At 42.3% G+C, this 20,276-nt stretch overlaps 1 protein-coding gene across 2 annotated transcripts; it reads left to right on the top strand.

Annotated features, from left to right (window-relative positions):
• Window positions 1-3,158: 3,158 nt before the first annotated feature.
• MCOLN2 (mucolipin TRP cation channel 2) lies at window positions 3,159-19,845 on the top strand. 2 transcript variants are annotated; one of them, XM_066555720.1, is made up of 15 exons: window positions 3,159-3,208; window positions 3,804-3,806; window positions 6,477-6,636; window positions 8,302-8,475; window positions 8,596-8,740; window positions 9,271-9,358; window positions 9,488-9,584; window positions 10,047-10,146; window positions 11,586-11,701; window positions 12,798-12,947; window positions 14,239-14,340; window positions 14,458-14,580; window positions 17,043-17,249; window positions 18,371-18,486; window positions 19,714-19,845. In XM_066555720.1, the coding sequence occupies exons 1-15, from the start codon at window positions 3,159-3,161 to the stop codon at window positions 19,748-19,750; spliced, it is 1,668 nt and encodes a 555-aa protein (XP_066411817.1). In that variant the 3' UTR covers window positions 19,751-19,845. The 2 variants fall into 2 exon arrangements, with proteins under 2 accessions (XP_066411817.1, XP_066411816.1); XM_066555719.1 differs by lacking the exon at window positions 3,804-3,806.
• The last annotated feature ends 431 nt before the right edge of the window (window positions 19,846-20,276 follow it).

Below are 20,276 nucleotides of genomic sequence, written 5' to 3'. Positions count from 1 at the left end.
TTCTGGCATGAAACGGAGAGTGGAGTGTGTGAACTTGGATTTCCTGTAGCCATGCTAGTTCCTGTGGACCCTGCTGAGGACCTGCCTCCAGCTGATGTTTAACAGCATTTCAAAATTTGCCATAGAAAAAGATATTCAAGTATTTAACCTTACACTAAAAACACTCCTCAAATTCAGCAAAGGCAAACCTAATATAAGGTGTAGGCAGAACAGATTATTCACAGTATCTGAAAGTTTTGTGTACTGAGGTCCTTCTCTTTCAACACCTAAGACTGAAGACTTTTGAAACTTTTCAAGAAGACACAAGGCAGTCTTGCCTCAAAAAGCAAATATGTAGTGACCATGTTTTCTCTTGACACAATTAACTCCTTATGGATCTTTGACAATGCACAAAATATAATGTGCACATCACTATTGTGTACAGTAATTTATGTAAGGAACTCTGGCAAGGGTGGCAAGCACTTTAAAGATCAATGAAATGCAGAAGGCAGACCTACATGGCTTTTTCATACAGAGTTAAGAGAAAGCTAAGATTAATAATTCACTTAAAATGCAGGTATATTTTGTAAAGAGCTATGGAATATTTTGCCAATACAATTATAAGGTAAGAAATGGTCTGATTTCATTTAGAAATGAGGTAGAACATGTGCTTTGTCACCGTTAAGTTATTAAATTGGCAGCAAGTTTCAACAAAATTTGACAGAGCTCTAAAGTATCAAATTCTTACAGAGTTTTAGAATAGCAGAGAGAAAGCATGTTAATAGAAGCCTGCAGCATAAGCATAAGGCATGGAAATCTACAACAGGTGACCACAAAGCAGGAAAATACACTGTATATAGACTCTTTCTATTACTAATACAAGTGGTGAAGTCATCCACTGAAGATTGGTTTCTGTTGCCTGAAGTGAAGCACTGGAAATCCCTGGTAGATCTTTAAGTGATGACAGGTGCTTGTGCTACAGCTAAAAAGTCAATAAACTGAGATGCAGAAATTACTTGGAAAACCAAGGTCTATGTTTCTCCTTCTGGATTCCACAACTTTTTATTTAGCATTGCTGGGAGTTGTGTGGGTTTGGGGAGGAAAGAGTTGATAAATTACAAGTTGCCCTCAGACAGTACTGGGCAGGGGCAGACTATGAGGCCAGAGAGGAGGGCTAGGTAAAAGAATGAGAAGGATGTTTAAAGCAAGGATAGGATGGGGTGAGGGGAAAGAAAGGGACTGCTTATAAATTTAGCAGGGCAGCAATCGTGCATTTCTGGCTATGGGTGCAGGCTGTCACACTGGGAAAGAACAGTACCCCACAAGGTTACAGGCTTGCAACTGCTCAAAATGTCCAGTTCTGACTGGGAAAATAAATGCTGCTTGTATTATATTTCTGATACTTAGATTCTGATTATTTTTAAAGAAAGAAGCAGACACTCAAACTTGCATTGTTCACCTTGGTGAACAATTCAATTCACCTTGGTGCTACTGCTGCAGTCTAAGTGCTTGCTTGTCCAGGTTTCTGACCTATGTGATCCTTGGTGTTAAAGATCTTCATCTGCCTGACTATTTTGCTCACCTGAGAAGAAGCCAGTCAGTGGTGTGTTTTCTAGCCTGGTGGTTCTTTTGACATGAAGTACAGCTCGGCCAGATCTGTGGCTGCTGCTGTTGTGCATGTGGTGAGGCTTTTTAATCTTATCAACATATGATGTGCTGGTTATGGCCTTGCAGAGCCAAGATGTGTGACAATGATCTTATTCTAAAAAACCCTTGTGACTTGGGTATCAGTGATCTCAGCATTAGCAATGCTGGTAGCACATGTAAAGCTGCATCCTGGAGACATGGGTATCTTTATGCTGATACAATCAAGCAGGCACAGACAGAGCTGTAAAATGCAGCTGGGGAGAGCAAGGAAGCAGATAAAGCATCTGATAAACTCATGCTTAAATATGCCCTCCTAAGACAAACAGGGCTTTCAGCCCTGACCAAGAGGCTGTGGAGGGGTAAGAGATTTTCTTTGTTTTGATTCTCACTGGGCTCTGGAAAGTCCAATAGTCAGTATTTTCTCATGAACATAAATCACAGAGTGCTGTATTGGGCAGCAGCTGTTCTCCTACCAAGGCTCATTTCAATGCCACTGTTTTGCATATACAGTTAGGGAGAACTTCTTGTTTTCAGTGAGCCCAGATCTTCTAACATAATGAAGTTATGCTGAGAGGAAGAGGTGGAGGGCTTACTTGTTTCTAAGTACCAGTTTCCATGTTGGATTGAAGCACATTCTCAAGAGAAGGTAAACAGTGTGTATACAAATTCAGATGTGCTCATACCTATTCAGTATTAAAATGTGTAAAGGCATAATTTATCTGACAGGTGGGGAGACAGGAATGGAAACAAGAGGTATGACAACACACAGACACTGCTGTAAAAAACAAAACCTATGGCTGCACCTATGAGGAGCATCCTCCTGCCTCAAGCAGTAGCTAATGCCAGAAGAAGCCTTAAGAAAACCTTCATGCATGAGCTGACACAATGCCCTTGCAGCTAATGTTGAGAAACTGCATATGGATGTTTGTCTGGGCTTTTGTTCCTTCTTCTCCCTTACAGTGTGACCACAACCAAATACAGCATGATCTGAGAGCATTGTGTAAGAATCCTGTGCTGCCCATGTCCACTGGGTGGGCAGGTAGAGAGCTCAGTTGCTGCAATGATGCCTCTTATGAGCCTACATTCTGTTTGGAACGCCCTAGTTTGGAGTAACTGCATTAAACCACATCCTCTGAGGAACTAAATACCTCTTAACCTGCAAGACAACCAACTCTGTAGTAGCTAATCTCACCTGCGGTCCTCCCTGCATGGTATCACCGCGCCTACAACTACTCCTTGGCAGTAAGGCAACTCCTGTTATGACAGAGATTATGCTGAGTTGCAGGGGACCCACAAGGATGATCCAGTCCAACTCTCAACCCCGCACGGGACATCCCCGAGAGTCGCACCGTGTGTCTGAGAGCCCCGCGCTCGGGCCGGGGCAGCGGGGCCGGGCAGGGCACGTGTGCGGCGGGCTGGCTCCCTCCTCCGCCGGGCCCATAAAGGCGGCGCGGCCGGCGGGGCAGGAGCAGGGCCCGGGCTGCTCCGCCGCAGTCCTGCCCCGGCCGGGCAGCGGCCGAACCCCGCGGCCCATGGAGATCCCCCTCAAGTCCCTCCCCGGCGGGCGGGCCGCCGCCAGCGGGTGAGGGAAGCGGGCCGGGCTGGGCGCGGTGCCGAGCCCTCGGGTCAGCCCGCCCGGCGGGCAGCGGGCTCAGGGCGCTCCTTCGCCAGCGGCTGGGGCCGGGCCGGGCTGGGCTGGGCTATCCCATCCCATCCCATTCCATCCCGCCGGTCGGGGCCGCGGTAGCGCCGGGGCACGGGGACGGCGGGAGCCGCTCGGGAGGCACAGGGGGGCAGCGGGCGCGGGTGCCTCGGGCTGAGCACAAGGTAGGAAGGCAGGTAGGTAGGAAGGCAGGTAGGTGGGTGGGTGAGTGGGTGCTGCCGCCGCCGGGACGCTGCCCGCAGCTCCGTGCCTGCCCCGGCTGCGGCCGCTCCGCCCGCGGCTGCCGGGCCGGCTTAGCCGGGCAGTGACGGTGTGAGCCCCGCACGGCAGCGCTTTCCCCTCCGCTTCTGAGAGGGCAGTGACGGTGTGAGCCCCGCACGGCAGCGCTTTCCCCTCCGTTTCTGAGAGGGTACTGACGGTGTGAGCCCCGCACGGCAGCGCTTTCCCCTCCGCTTCTGAGAAGAGCGAAGCGGTGCCGTCCTCTGGTAGCGTGCTGAGCTTAGTACAGATCGAGAAGGTGAAGCTGGGGTTGCCCAGGCTGACATGTAGAACTCAATGATGGCTTTTTTTCCGGTTTTTTTTCTCCTTCTTGCCCCCTTAGGAACGCAGGGTTCTCGTTAATAGCTCTCCAAGATACAGCGCTCAAGCAGATAAATGTTGCTGATACGGAGCTCTGATGGACACTGTTAGTGTCGCTGCTCTAGTGAGTTACTCATTAAAGAAAGTGACTGCGCTCACTTACTAAGCGCATTTTAGCTCTTGATTCAATGGTGCTTTTTCTGCTGGTTGAAGAGCTAACTACTACACGTGTATTTCATGAGTAGGTAGCTGTAAATTGTAGTACTTACTGTTGAAACCTCTTTCTTGAGTGGAATGTTGAGCTCTAAAATGCCTCGCTACAAACCAGCTGAACATCAGACTGTCCTACCAGCTACAGCAGTGCGGTGTTGGTTACAGCAGTGCAGCTGCTAGAACTGAGTCAGTACCAGTTATAATATATGAGACACATGAACCTGGATGTGCACCTCAGCATGCATTATACAGTTAGTCTTCATTCACAAAAAAAATTTGAATGTGTCAGTGCTTCACAAAACACGCTATGGAAATCCGTTGAGTGGTGTTAATTACACTACTGTGTCAGGATTTAATTGCTTCATTGCTCTGTCCTGAGCTGGGTACTTTGTTTCAATTAGTTTAGATTATTAGGCTAATGACCATGTGGTAGAATTAGATGGTTTGTTTTAAATATGGTAAATCAGTGGTAATTTCTTGGAGCTTTTAAACTTCTTCAGTGCTTTGGTTGAAGGTTCTAGTTCTGCTGATTTAATGTGGTCTATTTGGATGTAATTTTTAATCTAGCCCAGAAATGAATTAATTCAAAACCAGTTGATCTTTTTCACCTGCTGCCCTGTTACCTGTTTCACCTGTTTAAAAATGAATTCTTAAATACTACACCAGAGAATGCCTCTTTTTTTAATTGGAAGACAAAGTCCAACAGTGATACAAACTTGAATTTTTGATCTCTCTTAAGCAAAAAAAAAAGTGCTGCTTTCTTTGACAAATTTCCTGCTCATAATTTCTACAGTTAATTAATAAAGGGAGCTAAAGACATCAATGAAAATAATCCCTACCCACAAGTGAGAGTTGTGTAAAGGTGAAAGTGCTGTTATTAGTCAACATCAAGTTTTTGGAATATCTGTAAGGTCTTGACACATCTTTGGAGTAAGCATTATGTTTTTCATGCTATGTATTTGAATATTTTTTAAAAAAGTTCATTATAAAGTTTGCTGTTTGATTTGTGAGGATTTTGGCCTATGTTTGTTTGGTTTTTTTATTTTAAAGATTTGTCACTTCTGATATGCTTTTACTGGAAGATTAGGGAAGGAGTTTGCTGAAGTCTTGGCGTGGTTCATATGTCATACCTTCATGCTTTAAAATGTGGCCAGATTTGGCTTAACCCTGTTCTGTTTCCTCTTTCCTTCCCACCTCGTGCTGTCAGTTTGACTCTGGGTTAGCTCTTATTCACTGTGTGCCCACACAAACACTGCTGCCTGTGGGAGAGGCTGGTACAGGAGCAGTGATGTCTTTGGGTGTCAGTCAGGACTGAAGCATCTTTGTACCTGTGTCCTTGATCAGTGCTCACATCTGGAACTATCACATCCTCTTCTGTCAGGTGTGTTTACATCTTTCAAAGTTTTTGTATCTTAGACCTTACTGAAGCTAGTCCAGTATGGTTTTATTATAATTTTAAATAGGGATGCTGCCCACAGTTCCTTTTTCTTGGAAACTTCTCATGTTTTTCCTGCTTCAACAACCAAAATCATCCCGCCTCTCATCATCTTCATGAAAGATTGATTTAAGGCTGTGTAGGAAAGATAGCTCTTGAGCTTTTAATATTAAAATAGATTTTTTTTTGTTGTTTTCACTTCCTCTTCTGAGGAAACCCCACAGTGTCAGCCTTACTCTGCTTCTTTAACTGAAATTTCTCTTCTTGTGGGACAGCTGGTTCTAGCAAATCAAATGTGCTTTGTGATCTACAGTTTGAGCTTAAATATCTCTGGACTTCAGGCAGGTGAGGACACAAAAGTAAAAATGAAAAAGTATTCCAAGTATCTGAAAACTTGGAATCGATGCTTTTGGTTTTGAGCCTCAGACAAAATGTTATCCTTTGTAAAATTCAGAACTTTGGGAGCAATATTCTGAATGGTAAATGGGACTGATAATCAGCTGCTGTCAGATATGATCCTGTTAACATGTAAAGAGAGAAAAAAAATTTACAAGTTGTGTTCTGGTCTGATCTTCTGCTTTTACAAGTTGTGTTCTGGTCTGGTCTTTTCTTCTGCTAGAATGTGGGTTATTCAGACAAACATGTTAACAGTGGTCCCTCTTTGTTTCAAATACATTTTAAAGAGAGTACTAGCAAGTCTACATTTCCTTCTATTACAGACCCTCTTATTTAATGGCTATTAATTATTTGTCTAAATGGTGTGTTTCAATGATCAGATGTGTTTGAATGCTTTTCAATGATGTGATGACAGGAAAATATTTTTGCATTTCCATAAGATAACCCAAAAAACTATTTTGGACCTTTTATGTCATGTGGTGATCTGAGGTGATACTGCAATGAGGAAATTGTCTGCCAAAATATTCTGTTGGTTTCTAATTAATTTTTTTTTTTTTGTGGCAGAAATATGATGACTCAGTCAGATTTAGATCTAAAAGAGACGGCTTTGAAAGAGGATTTGAAGTTTTACTTCATGAACCCATGTGAAAAATACAGAGCAAGACATCAGATACCATGGAAATTGGCTTTGCAGATTTTGAAGATACTTATGGTTACAACACAGGTGAGCCTCTGGTTTTACTCTTAGAGTAGCAAGAGAGGCAGGTCTGTGCTTCTGGGCCTTTGCCATCCTGGGTACTCGTTACTGGCTTGAACCTCCCACTTCAGTCCATAAAGGAAAAATACTATGAAAGGTGTTTCTAGAGGGAAGAATAACATAAATTATAAAAGCCTCCTGGAGGCTTTTAGGGCAGTCATTACTTTAAAGTACTTTTTAGGGCAGGAATTTGCTTTAAAGTATTATGTCAAAATTTTGCCATTTTTGACATACTTTAAAGCAAATTACTCTTGCCACTAAATTCAGCACTGTGTTCAAGTTTGTTGTCACAGTACTGCTTTTTGTTCCATTCTTAGATTACAGTTTTGTTGGACTATTTCAAAAGTGATATTTCCTGATATCTAATCAGGAAATTAAGGTGTCCACGTTCAATGTGAAGATGCTCTGGTTTCTGAAGATGATGGGATGGCTGGGCTGCAGGAACTGGACATTCCTCTTGCTTCTGTAATCAAATAATGCATTTAAAAAGTTGTATACTGTTTGAGATACTACATGGAGGCAAAGAAGAGGGTGTTTGTAAACTGCAACGGTATCACAGTGCATACGGTCCTCTAACAGTGACTGCATGTGGAGGGAAGAAAAATGGGAGACACATATAAGTAGAAATTACTTTTTCTGAATCTTTGAAATGCAAGATTGACATCTGACAGTTTGCAAGAACAGCTAAATATACAGGCTGGGTTGTTCCTCTTCCTTCAAAGACAGGACAGTAGACTTTGCATGTGAATGATGACACAAAATACAACTTTACAGGTCTCTGGAAAGATTCAGTACTGCCACCTGTCTTAACCTACTGACTTCCATTTTTGGGGGTATCACTGAACATGTAATTTTTCTGTCTGCTGCCCCAGTCTCCCACTGTCCTTTGTGAGCAGAAGGGGTGCTCTGCTGCTTGGGTTTCAAAGGCCACAAGATTTTTCTGGACTGCTGCTTGAGACTTTTCTTGTCAGCCCTTGGTTTTGCTCAGATGTCAGGCTTGGGGATATCCTCCTGCTACTGTGCCTATGAAGAAGCTCTTGTGGAAAACCAAGCAGTTCCTAGGCTCTATTTGTTTTTCTTGGTGGTGGAAATGGGACCATCCAAATGGCAAGGGAGCACAAGTCTTCAGTAGTAACTCTGCAGTTTGCTGTTCCTGCTTGTTACAGCCTCCTTAAGCAGCACCTGGGTCAGGCAGGTGAGGCTTTTTACTGCTCTAATCCTGTGCCATGCCAGGGGTAGGAAAGGAGCAGGAATTTGTCCATAGCGAAGCAGAGCCTTTCAGGGGTAGCAGGTATGCTGTTAAGTTAGCTTGTGTGCCATTTGTATCCTCCACAGAGGTTTTTGCAAATCCCAGCTGGAGTTGTTTGTCCATGAAGTGTAAAAGCTGCAAGTGATGGAGCTGTCTGTTTGGTTGCTGCAGTGAGTCTGTTTCAGTCACCCTGCATGAGATGATAACCTTGGCTTTGGAATCTTGTGCCATTGGTTAAAGGGTGCTCTGCTCCTGCCAGAGTTACAGCAAAAGGCACCTGTCTGGCTTGTGTTTATTGTAATTTAAAGCTGTTTCCAAAAATGCTGGTGCTTGACCACTGTTCAAAATTCAAATCCATTTCTTTTTTTTTTTCCTCTTGTCAGCTTGTTTTTTTTGGTTTGAGTAACCAGCTGGTGGTCTCATTCAAAGAGGAAAACACTGTTGCTTTCAAACACCTATTCCTGAAAGGCTATTCTGGAACTGATGAAGATGACTACAGCTGCAGTATATATACTCAACAGGATGCTTATGATAGCATTTTTTATGTTATTAATCAGGTAGGTGTGAGTTTTAATTTAAAAACCTGTATTGATACGTATAACTTTGAGGTTTCAGTTCGCTTTCTAATGCAAAAAAAAGATTACTTTCTCTAACTTCTGTTTTTGTTTTTAAACTAGTACAGGAACTTAAAGAACATATCCTTGGGGACACTTGGTTACGAACATGAAGAATCAGGTCTAAAAATCTGTAAACAGCAGTACAAGAGAGGCCCCATGCTTCCTACCAACGATACACTGAGCATAGATATTTCTACTGAAACAGGTACAGTACTGTTGTACTTAAAATGTCTTGCTGTGGAGTACTTGAATTCTTGTTCTAAAGCTTAAAACAAATAGATTTTGTGTGGCCATCACAGGAACATCACCATGCTTCTTGCCTATTTCCCTCTTGGCTTTTAGCAGGTGTCTAGAAAAGAGAGCTGTGATTATAAGAGGCTCTCTTCTACCACCTAAAATCCTTGTAGTTGATGCTGAGGTGGTGCTTTGTTGTTCCTTTTCTTAAACACACCTGTTCCCCTCTGTGCAGGAGGTTCAAATAGGGAATTCTGGATGCTGGGCAGTCTGTACTTTCCATGGCTGGGTCCCCTTACTGCCTCTCAGAGACGAGTCCTGGCTGCTCACAAGTTGGTACACAAACCTGCTTCTGACCCCACTAGCTGGGCCTCTGAATAGGTTTGCTCAAAATTCATGTTTTGCCTGATTAGGACTTGCTATACACACTGATCATCTCAGTTTAATGCCACTTTCAATGTGAAATTTTTATGCTAACATATTTTCCTCTTGTCTTTCCAGAATGTATCCTTTTAAAGCCAAAGGAACTAACTGGTGAGAAGGCAGAACTGAAGCTGAACTCTTCTTTTTTCAATCTTGAATTTTACAGGTAAAGTGATGTGGTTTTTAAATTTTTCCAACTTGTTCTTTCATATTAATATGGTGGATTCTGATTTGTGCAGTTTGTGTATATCTCTGTGATATTTAAATATCTTTGTGCACTTTTTCAAATATGCAGGCTTATACAGGTTGAAATCTCCTTCAAGCTGAAAGGCATTGCTCTTCAGACAATCCATGCTCGTGAATTGCCTGACTGCTATGCATTTCAAAACACTGTAAGTGAAAATGGGCTGTGGCACTTCCATCCCTGCACATGTGAGGAGAGCTCAGGCTGGGGTGTAGGTGTCATCCTCACATCTGGCCTGCAGGAGAAGCACAGCTGAGCATGTGCTGGCCCTCATCCCTCCTTTGCAAAGGCTGCTGAAATGGTGCTGCCATGGGACAGTGTTGCTTTGTAACATATTCCAGCTGGTAACCTCATAACCTGAGAGAGGGGTAGGGAATTGTTCTTCACCTAAAGACTAAGTGTGAAGTTTGGCCTCTTGGAATACAGCTCTGTAAGCAATACATGTCATCTACTCAAATTATACCTACACCATCATTTATGGTGGCAAATTTCTTAAAGCCTATCTGATCAACAGTATTAAAGCATGCTGTGTCCAAGGAACTTAACAGGACTAATTTTTCTGGAATGCAATCTTGCTGTTCCTGTTTCTGATGTAGCTCTGTATTTTCAGATAACTTTCAATAATAGAGCCCACAGTGGAAAAATCAAGGTCTATTTTGATAGTGACACTGACATTCAGGAGTGCAAAGACTGGCACATATTTAACTCAGGTAAGTGTGGTGCATGTGTGTTTGCAGAACAGCACTTATGGGTCTCCCTTTGTTTTCCCTGGTCTGTAGCAGTCTGTCCAGCCTGTTCATCCCCCTGGCCATAAAACAATGCAACTTGCCTATTCATTACCTCTTGCTAGTCAAGAGCTAGGAAATAATCCCTTTTGTGAGGGTGTTGTGAGATGACACGATCCCCTCTCCATGCCAGTGTGTATTGGCAGTGAGCTCCACCTGCAAGGAGGGTGAATGTTTCTTCCACAGATTTTTAATTGGTGTGCTGCTCTGAGATGACTCAATTTAACCCACTAACACTGGATACATTTCCAACTGAAGCCTCCAACAGCTTTCAATTTTGTTTTCTTCTAACTGATTGAAGCATACTATTTCTGAAAGTTTGTTCTTCGTGTTGGCTTTTTTTTTGCCACTGCTGGTAGATGAAATGATGTGTATGAACAAGGCTGGCATCTGCCATGTATTTCCAGTGTTAAGGCTTGGTCTGACAGCTCAGGAATGTGCACTAAAGGGCCCTTAAAGAAACAGCAGCTGTGACAGACTGTGCAACTGCTTCTCCCATGTGGTGACTTGCTGTAAAGGACTGATGGAACAATATTTTGTAGTGTGCTATATAGTATCTTGATTAATAAATATGCCAGGTGGCCTGCCCTTTGCCTTCTCTGATAATGCTGTGTTGTACAGATATTAAAGTGGTAATTTATAGAATATTCTGAATAATCTCAAAGTGCCTTGGCTTGCATCTCTGTCCAGTAATTTCTTGTGGTTGTCTTTCAATTACCTGTTCCTGAGTTCTTTATTTTGTGTCTAATTACCAGCTGAGGGAGCATGCATATTTCAGTAATAAAGGTGAGCTGAAGGGCTATTGCAACAATTAAAATTGAGTGTTGGCCTCTTTCATATAGTTAAAAATGTATGTTATGGAAAAGATAGGGACTATTGATGTGAGGAAGCAAAGGACCTAGTTTGTGTTCACATGATGAGTTTTAAATTTGTGGATGAAAAGAAAACAGTACAGAAAGTCCAACAAGTTTCTTATTGCAGACTAAGGTGGGATTTTTTTTTTAATTTAATGGTGTTGCTACAGACCAAATCTGCATTTCTTTTGCCTCATGTAGTTGTAACACTGTGGAAGCACAGATGGATAGGTAAAAAGGAGGATACCTGTATTAATGTACCCATTTTTGGGTTTATTTTGAAGAACTTGAACATATTTTTCATTCTTGTGACCCTGTCTCCATGACTGTCTTGATGTAATTCTCTGCTGAGCTGTGTTCAAGACATGCTTGCAGGAAGAATATAGCTTGTAACCCGTCTGCTTATGGGGTGAGAGTATTTGAGCATGAATTGTTGCAAAATGTCACATAACTTGCATTAAAAGAGATGTGAAAAGACTCACCTTACTTTATTGCCTTGTCTCTTTACAGTTCTCCAGAAAAACACTCAGTATATTCTAGCCTTTGATGGATTTGTCATATTAAGTTGCTTGGCTTCTCTCATCCTCTGCACACGATCCATCGTTCTTGCCTGGAGGCTGCAGAAGGTGAGCACAGTGCCCATGGCCTTAATGCTTGTTTGCTCTCTGCCTTCTCTGCTGCTGGTCTTGTGAGGGGACCTTTTGAACATGGGGTATTAAAGTGAGAAAATCTGTTGTAAGATATCCCTCTGACTGTTATCTCTAGGAAGGATGTGTAGATATCTTGGTGGACAATTGCTAACTGTGAATGGATTTTACTTCTGTTTGTGTGGTGCTGTAATTTGAGGTATTTTGTTGTATCTCTCCATGGGCAAAAGAAGCATACTTTTTTCCCCTCTTTCCCCCAGAATTTTAGACAAAATGATTCTGAGTCTTTGTACTGCAAACAGGCAATGTGTCCTGCACCTCCAAACCACAAATCTTTCTTCCCTGGCTTCAGAGTAGAATTCCCATTGTGGTCTAGTTATAAATTAATGCCTTAATGAATATACCTCAAAGCCAGCTCTAACAGAAAAAATGTAAAGCACAGCACATAATCTAACTCTGGCTGGGTTTTTTTTTTTTTTGTAAGCATGTGGCTCATGAGAGTTAGAGTCCATGGTAGGTAGCATATGAAAACACAAATACTTGTATATGTAGCTCAATATATCCTTTTTGTAGCTTGGAAACAAGACCAAGTGTCAAGAGGACATGATTCAACAGAGGCATTGTCAAACTGCTCTCAGGAATAGGCACTTCACATTTATTCCTGAGTAAAAAGAGCAAGTGAAAGCAGATGGGCTGTGCTGGGCAGGGGTGATATTGTTTGCTCTATTGGAAATGAGAACTCTTGCCCTGTAGTTGCATTTGAGTTCTTTTTCACTTCTTTAGTTGGGTGCCCTGCTGTGTTAGAAGTAGGTAGAACCTATGGTAAAGGGGTTAGCAGGCTGTGGTTAGGTTGGTGGGAATGGGTTTTGAAATCAAGTGATCTCTGGAAAGTTCATTTTCACTGGCTAAATCCATCTTAAGTATTTTTCCTATTTATTTCTGTTGCCATTGAGAATGAGCTTTAAGCTGCTATTCCAGTGAATACTATAGGAAAATGGGTTGTGTGGAACTTGAACATTGCCATGTTTTTCATCCAAGGTGACCTGTAACTAAAGATCTAAATGCTTGTCAACAGAGATTTGTGAATTTCTTCCTGGAGAAACACAAGCGCCGTGTGTGCTATGCTGACCGCCTGGAGTTCCTGAACGGGTGGTATGTCCTGGTAATTATCAGTGATGTCATGACAATCATTGGGTCAATCCTAAAAATGGAAATAAAAGCCAAGGTAAGAATTTCATACTTCAGCTAAAATACGAATCTTGCTACAACCACATGCAATGCGCTTTAATCTGTTTGCTTATTTCAGTCCATTTCCTAGTTCATCTAATAACTACCTTTAGTCACTCTTCCCCAAAGTCTTTCAGTAAGACCATGTAGGCCATTTAAACATCTTATTTCCACAGTTCTAAGACCCCTAATCCCTGGTATGGGACCTGTGGGTAGACAGTTCCTAACAGAAAGACCCAACAATTTGAGTTGTTTGTTCTGTAAGAAGTAGCACATACAGGACTGGGAAGGCACGAGTCCTCCCCTTGAATGACACAGGGCTCTTGATGGCTTGTGGGACTGGACACATAGCTGTCACAGCTTGCTTTCCTGGCAAGCATTGGCACAGACAGTGTGTGACCTGCTCATCCTTGACCTCCCTGCCTGGGCTTGCTGAAATCAATGTGTTTTGTCCAGCTGACAAGAGGATTTTGGGGTTGGTTTTGTGGTTTTTTTTCTAGTTTTTTTTTTTTTTTAATCTCCAATAGATGTGTGTCAACAATTCATGTGTTCACAAAACTTTGTGTTCTGGGAAAAACAGAGTAGGTGGTGTGCTGCTCCTGCTCCATGTGTACTGAGGCTCAAAAGGCAGATCCCAAAGTGGCCTTCAGAGGAAGCGCTTGGGAATCACTGGCTGTAGGTTGAGGTGGGGATTGAGGGTAGGAAAACTTGAGCTAGATGGCTCTCTTGTGCTTACTGCAACCAGTTCCAGCCTTCTAAAGTAAAGTGAAAGTAGATTTGGTTGTAGTAAAAACAATGCTCAGGTTGTGATCTGCTGGCAGAGAACCTGTTCAGAGATGTAAATGCATGTAAGCATGGAAAGAGCTGTAGTCCCAAGGGTCACTTTTCATGTAAATGATGGCTCATGTTTTTTAAATAGTGAATGAGACCTTCTTTGCCCAACAGCAAATAGTAACCTTCTTTTTAAACAAAAATTTTGAGTTATCCAATCTAATTTTGAAACTGTGTTGTAGCCAAACTAAGGGCTTTTTTTTCTTCCAGACTTTGCACTTCATATAAAATTTCAAGAATATCAGCATAGGCGTACCTTCATTTGCAGCACTGTTGTGTTTGAATGATCTCAGTAAATAACTGAAGTTCACATTGATCTGATTTTTTGATGTAGCAACAGGCTTTCAGTATTAGGCTGCCCTGCTTTGTTTGTTTGAACTGCTGGAACTTGAATAGCTGTCAAGCTGACATATCTACTGCTTTGTAACTTGACCATCTGCTCTGTTTGGATCCCCCAGAACCTCACAAGTTATGATGTCTGCAGCATTTTACTTGGAACCTCAACTCTGTTTGTCTGGGTTGGAGTCATCCGATACCTGGGATATTTTCAAACCTACAATGTAAGGAGAGAATCAAATTTCTAACAATTAAAACATATATATATATGCTTTCTTTCCAGATCTCTCTCTAAATTTTTTTGCTTTTTCCCCTCTTCTTTGTTCCACTCTGACTTGTAGGTACTCATTTTGACTATGCAGGCATCATTGCCGAAAGTGCTGCGGTTTTGCTGTTGTGCTGGGATGATCTATCTTGGCTATACTTTCTGTGGCTGGATTGTCCTGGGACCTTATCATGAAAAGGTACATCAGCAGTATCCCTCCTTTTGTGGTGTAATGATGGGAATATCTGTGTGTGTGTGTGTGTGTGTAGCTCCTAGCCAAACCAACAGAAATGTGTCTTAAATGGAAATGTCTATTTAAAAGCTGTAATGTGAACATGGGAGTGTTTCTCATTCCCTCTGGACTTCCTTCTACCTGCTTCTTGTAACAAAATAACTATTTTTGCTTTTACTGTGTGCCCCAAGTCAGCGTGCTCTCCAGCACCAGGCTGGTTTGGTGAGGGGATGGTTTGCCCAGGCCATGGGCATTGGTCTGTCTCTTCTGCCCTCTTCTGGCAATCCCACTTCAGCTGGGTTAAAGAGGCACTAAATAATTCGCTGGAACTTTTTTTTTTTTTTATCTCCTTGGCTCTGGCCTTGTTTTTCCAAATCTTTCCTGTGCCATGTAACTTCAGCTCCTAAATTGTGACTCATAAAGGAATGGATGAATGCTTGTCTTGTTTGCTTTGCTTCCTGTGTGGGGGCGTGCTGTGGGTTTGTTTGTTTGTTTTCTTAAGGTTCGTATCAAAGTGTGTGCCTGGTATGTCTTGTCTGAAACCCGGGTGCAGGAGTAAGGCTTTGTATATTCTCAAACACAAGCCAAAACAACCCTAAAGCTTGTTTGCTTTTCCTCTTGGCAGATGCTCTGTGTGACAGTTTGAACAGAGGCAGAATCCTGTCGTGGCAAATTCTAAATGTCTGTTAATGACTAACAAATGTCTGATTCCTCATTCTGGATCTCTGGGTGCACACAGTGTGTGTGTAACAGGGACATGCTGCAGTGCTTTTCCAGCTTGCTCTGCCCCCAGAGCTTGCATTGCTCTAGTTTACTGTAATTCCCCCTTTGGGCAATGCAGGTGTTCAGTCTGCACGTTCTCACTGATGGCAATACATTTCTCTGGGGGATGCTGGATGCAGAGGGATCTTTTGCCACACCAGAGGCTCAGTTGTTTTATAATATTATGAGGCACAGCATAATTACTGTTGTAACCTCCCTGCAACAAGTACCTTATCTGAGCTAAAGGAAGGACAGTCAACAACATGCTTATCATGCTTATCTATGAAAATGTTACCTCCTCCCTAAATATCATGCATCAATGTCAAGGAAAGCAGCTGGAGCTGTGGAGGATTCCCGTTCCTGCCAGTTCCCCAGTGTCCCACAGGAAGGCAATGTGGCACTGTGCAAGGCAGGCCAGCCCTGGGCTGCTTTCCTGGGGCTCTCCAGCCACTGAGCCCTCCTGGAAGAGATGGGAAGGGCCTTCCCCGATGTGCAGAAACACTGGAGAGCTCCTTATGCTCAAAAATATAGAAATACACCCTCTATTACAGTCAGAGAGAGGGAGTGGGTGTCCTGCATTTTGTGCTATGTCAGCCCAGGGGCTTCCAGGTGAGCAGTCCTTAGCAGTGTCCCTGTGTCAGTGCATCAAAACTTGAGCTGCTCAAAAATCACCTGTGCCATGCCTCCTTTCTTCCTGGATAATGTACTGCTGAGTTGCACAATGGCTTTAAAATTCAGTTAAAAAATAATAATAGAGTAAGCCATAGGTGTGAACCAGACCTGCTGTTCCTGTGCACCAATATATTCTCCTTACAAGCATGTACCACTTGACATCTTGTTTTCATTGTGGGGCCACAATTGTGTTAGTTCATTGATAATGCACAATGTTTTAATGTGGCTATTAATTCATATTGTCCAATAAATTATAGTTAAGATATCCAGTTATTTGGAAAGGCAGAGCAAAATGGGAAGTGGGTTTACCTGGTAGCTTCAGGACACATTCCAGTTTGGGGAAATGGAGTTTGGAGTTTAAGAGACTGTCCTTGAAATTAAGCCATGGTTTTTGTACAGGGTATGCTCCAGTAGCTTCATAATAAAGCTATAGCTTGTACTTAGAGCTCATAGAGGTCTTTCTGAGTGACAGATTGTTAATTCAGTTTGGACCATTTGAGTTCTGAAGGCTATGTGCTGACTCTAGCCCCTGAACACAGTATTGATTTATTACCCATACTCCAGTAATGCTGCAGAGCTGGGAAGCCAGAGAATGTGGGTGTGTTCCCAGCATACTACCACTAATTTACTGTATAGGTTCTGTGAAATCACTCCTGCTGTGCTTTGGGAAATGGAATGATACTTTTCTGCAGGTCCAAAATTGCCTATAATTCAGTAGCTTTCTGTGGTGGTCAGTTATTGACTGTTCTGCCTGTTGAACATTGTAAGTTTTATTTCTTGATAATAAATTTTCTTATGTCTAATCTCAACACATCATGCTTAGTCAAGATGATAATTCTACATGTTTCTATTACTGATGTATATTTTTGCCTGAATGGAAAGTGTGGTAGCATTTAATTGTCTGAGTTGGCTTTTTTATCTGCTTTGAGTAAAACTCAATCTTTGAGTCTTGATTGATTTTCACATTCTGCTAATAATTTGTACTCATTTTCTAGTTTGAAGATCTGAACACAGTGGCTGAATGTCTGTTTTCTTTGGTCAATGGTGATGATATGTTTGCAACATTTGCTCAAATCCAGCAGAAGAGTTCCCTGGTGTGGATGTTCAGCCGATTGTATCTGTACTCTTTCATCAGTCTGTTTATATACATGATCCTCAGCCTTTTTATTGCACTCATTACTGACTCCTATGACACCATAAAGGTAAAGCATTTGTTTTCTGTTACACTTCCATTCAGTTTTGCATTCATTCTTGTTAATCACTCAACACCATACCATCTACAATTGCTTCTGATGTGTGATGAGATTATTAAAATATTTTCCTTTAGTCTGTGGCAAAGGGTGGCTGGGTTTACTGACATCTCAGAGATGTGCTTTTGGCAGGAGTTTGGAAAGGTTCAAGCAGATAACTCCAAAGTCTGGACATTTAGGTGTCCAGGCCTCCTTAATGTGCTGCTTAGAAATGTGTGGTTAAAAGGAAATGTCTTCTGAGAGGTGCACTACTTCTCATTCAAGTTAAAATTGTGCCATCCATTTCCAGTATGGACTGTCTGAAAGTGAACCTCATTTTTCAGTAATTGCCTTCTGTTCTGACCTCAAGTGCTCTCTGCCCTCTGTGCTGCTGGTAGCCTCAGTGGCCAGTGGGAAGGGAATGTGGATCCCAGCCTTCAGCCCTCATCTCTTTCTGTCTTGGTGTCACAGGCCAGCAAAATAAGGCTGGTCTGACACAAACTACAACTTCCAGACCAAGCAAGAGATTTACTTTTGAAGAACCTCAAAATATAGTTTAATTGTCTGTGCTTCTTAGTTTACTGGATGGTCTGATCGGCAAAATGGTGTTATACTGACTTGTCCCTCTGAGCATTTTTCACAGCTCAACTGGGAGCTGTTTCAGTATGCTGAACTTGTTTTTTCATAGCATTTCTTCAGCATGGCAATATTGAATTGTCACACTGGAACCCTTCAAATCCAGAATTAAAGGTTTTAGGGAAAAGGAGCCCAGGGCACTTGCAGTGAGCACAGCATCTCACTGTGAACAAGGGAGAATCAATGCCATTATGGCCTGAGATCACTTGCTTGGCCTTATGGGCAGCAAACAAAACATAAGAATTACTGAACAATGTGAATTTTCTGTCACACTGTTGGTGGAACAAAGCAAGCTATGTAGTGTTTCTAGGATGGGAATGGATTCTTTCCTTCCTACAGACATATTGAATTATTGAACCAAATAATCTGGTTTAACTGTCACACTCTAGAGGAAATTTTAGAATGTGTCATGACCAGTAACTTCTCATGTGTTGTAATTGAAATGCTTTTTCTTTCAGAAATACCAAGAAAGTGGTTTTCCAGCAACAGATTTACATGAATTTCTAAAAGACCATAGCAGTGCTGGCTACAGAAAAGACAGAACTTCTTTTCCACTCATCTGCTGCTGCAGGAGGTCAGTAGGGTGTTTTTAATGAGTGTTTTCCTGAGAAGCACAACAGTTAGCTTCTCACTGCAAAATGCTGGAGTATCCAGAATTCAGCCTGGTAATATTTGGGTGCTGCTGTTCCTCCTGCACTTTACTTCATGTTAGATCTTTAGTCAGCTGATGATGCAAAGGCAGCAGTTCTGAGCTTAAACATGTTTTAACTGTTGTACTCTTATGAAAACTGCTATGCAGAAGCTGATGAGAGGGCTGAGGAGTGCAGCATGAAACTACCAAGGGTTCTGGAGCAAACCAAGTTTTTGCTTCAAGCTGTTTCTAAAAAGCTTTGCTACTAAGCTTGGAGTAGCAGCAGAAAAGTGAGAGGCTGATTCAGCCACAGGTGCTTAATCCCAAAACTATGCAGTGTCAGAGGCACACTGTTTGAATACCATCTGCCAGAATATTGGAAACACACTGGTAAATGTCTTCTTGTAGGCATTGTGGCAGGGGTCCTTTTCAAGGTGGTGGTGAGAGACAAATGTCTCATCTGGTGCTTGCTGGTCTGCTTTGAATTCTGTTTCTGAGGCAGCATAACACACCTCTGAAGCCCTGTTAGAGACAGGAGGGACCTTGTCACTGTCCCTAGACAGTCCAGGATAATCCATTCATGTGCACAGAATGTTGTGGGCTCTGTGCAAGGAAGCCAGGCTATGGGAGAATGAGCAGACCAAAATGTGAACACTTAATCACAACTGGTGTGACAAATCTCCTTTTAGCAGTAGGATTGTTGTCTAATTATATACTGATGCTTTTCTGAAATGCAATTTTATACTTTTGGTGTGCCCTGGCAGAAAGGGACACATAGCCACAAAAGGAACATGTGAGGTGATGATGATGGGCAGGTATCCCAGTGGCTGCTGGGGGCACATGCAAACCAACTAATTAACAAGAATTCTGGCTTCAGGTTTCACCTGCAAGTCACTGTGCAGAGTAAGAGATTTGTGTGCTTGAGCATAATAAGCATACACCATAATATGCTGTGCAGTACTGAGGGCACAAGCCTGGAGTGAAAGTGGAGTGAAAATCTTGAGCTTTTGCTGCTGTGGGAGGTTTTGCATCATTGTCCAGTGCAGGAGTTAGAGTTGTATGTGGAAATGGGAGAGCAGAGAACAGAAGGATCAAATCTGAGCTCATATGGGTAGATGCTTCCTATTGCATTTCTTGCTGATTGGAGAATTGTGAATTTTTTCTTTGCAGACAACAGAGTGATGACAGCTTGATACTTATTAATTGATTGCCGCACATTGAAATTCACTACTGATATATGCAAAGAAAGCATTGTGGTATGGAGAAGGATAATTCTCCAAATTGCAATGGAACCTGCCACCTGGATCTGCCTCATGAACAACTTGTTTTAGTTAATTCAGGTTTTGGGGGGAGAAAGCTATTGGTGTGACAGCAGCTGGCTGACCAACAGGAGACCCAGAAGCTGTGTCTGGAGGAGAGCAGTGAAGAATTCTGTATTCTTGCCTCAAGTTCTGTCATGTTAGAGAAGACTGATCCTTGAGCATTGTCTGTGGAAGCTCTGTTTGCTAATGACATTGAGGAGGAAGGAAAATGGCCTTGAATCAACTGTTGTTAATAAGAAAAAGAATTATACAAAAATAATTTTAAAAAAAGAATCCTGTGTTTAAAAGTATTAAATAAAAAGAAGTAATGAAGGGAGGAGTTTATCACTTGATGAATTCAACCTGTCATTTCTACTTGGCACATTTGATTTATTTGAATTAAATTTATGTAAAACAAGCTGCACAAAAGTG

Source organism: Molothrus aeneus, chromosome 9 (assembly GCF_037042795.1).
Source record: "Molothrus aeneus isolate 106 chromosome 9, BPBGC_Maene_1.0, whole genome shotgun sequence".
In the NCBI taxonomy this organism is placed as follows: domain Eukaryota; kingdom Metazoa; phylum Chordata; class Aves; order Passeriformes; family Icteridae; genus Molothrus; species Molothrus aeneus.
This window is presented reverse-complemented; position numbering and strand designations above follow the sequence as displayed.

Coding starts and splice junctions, on each gene's coding strand:
- MCOLN2 (XM_066555720.1), top strand. CDS start 3,159: ATGGAGATCCCCCTCAAGTCCCTCCCCGGCGGGCGGGCCGCCGCCAGC. Junction 8,741..9,270: donor AGATATTTCTACTGAAACAG/GTACAGTACTGT, acceptor TTGTCTTTCCAG/AATGTATCCTTTTAAAGCCA. Junction 9,359..9,487: donor TTCAATCTTGAATTTTACAG/GTAAAGTGATGT, acceptor TCAAATATGCAG/GCTTATACAGGTTGAAATCT.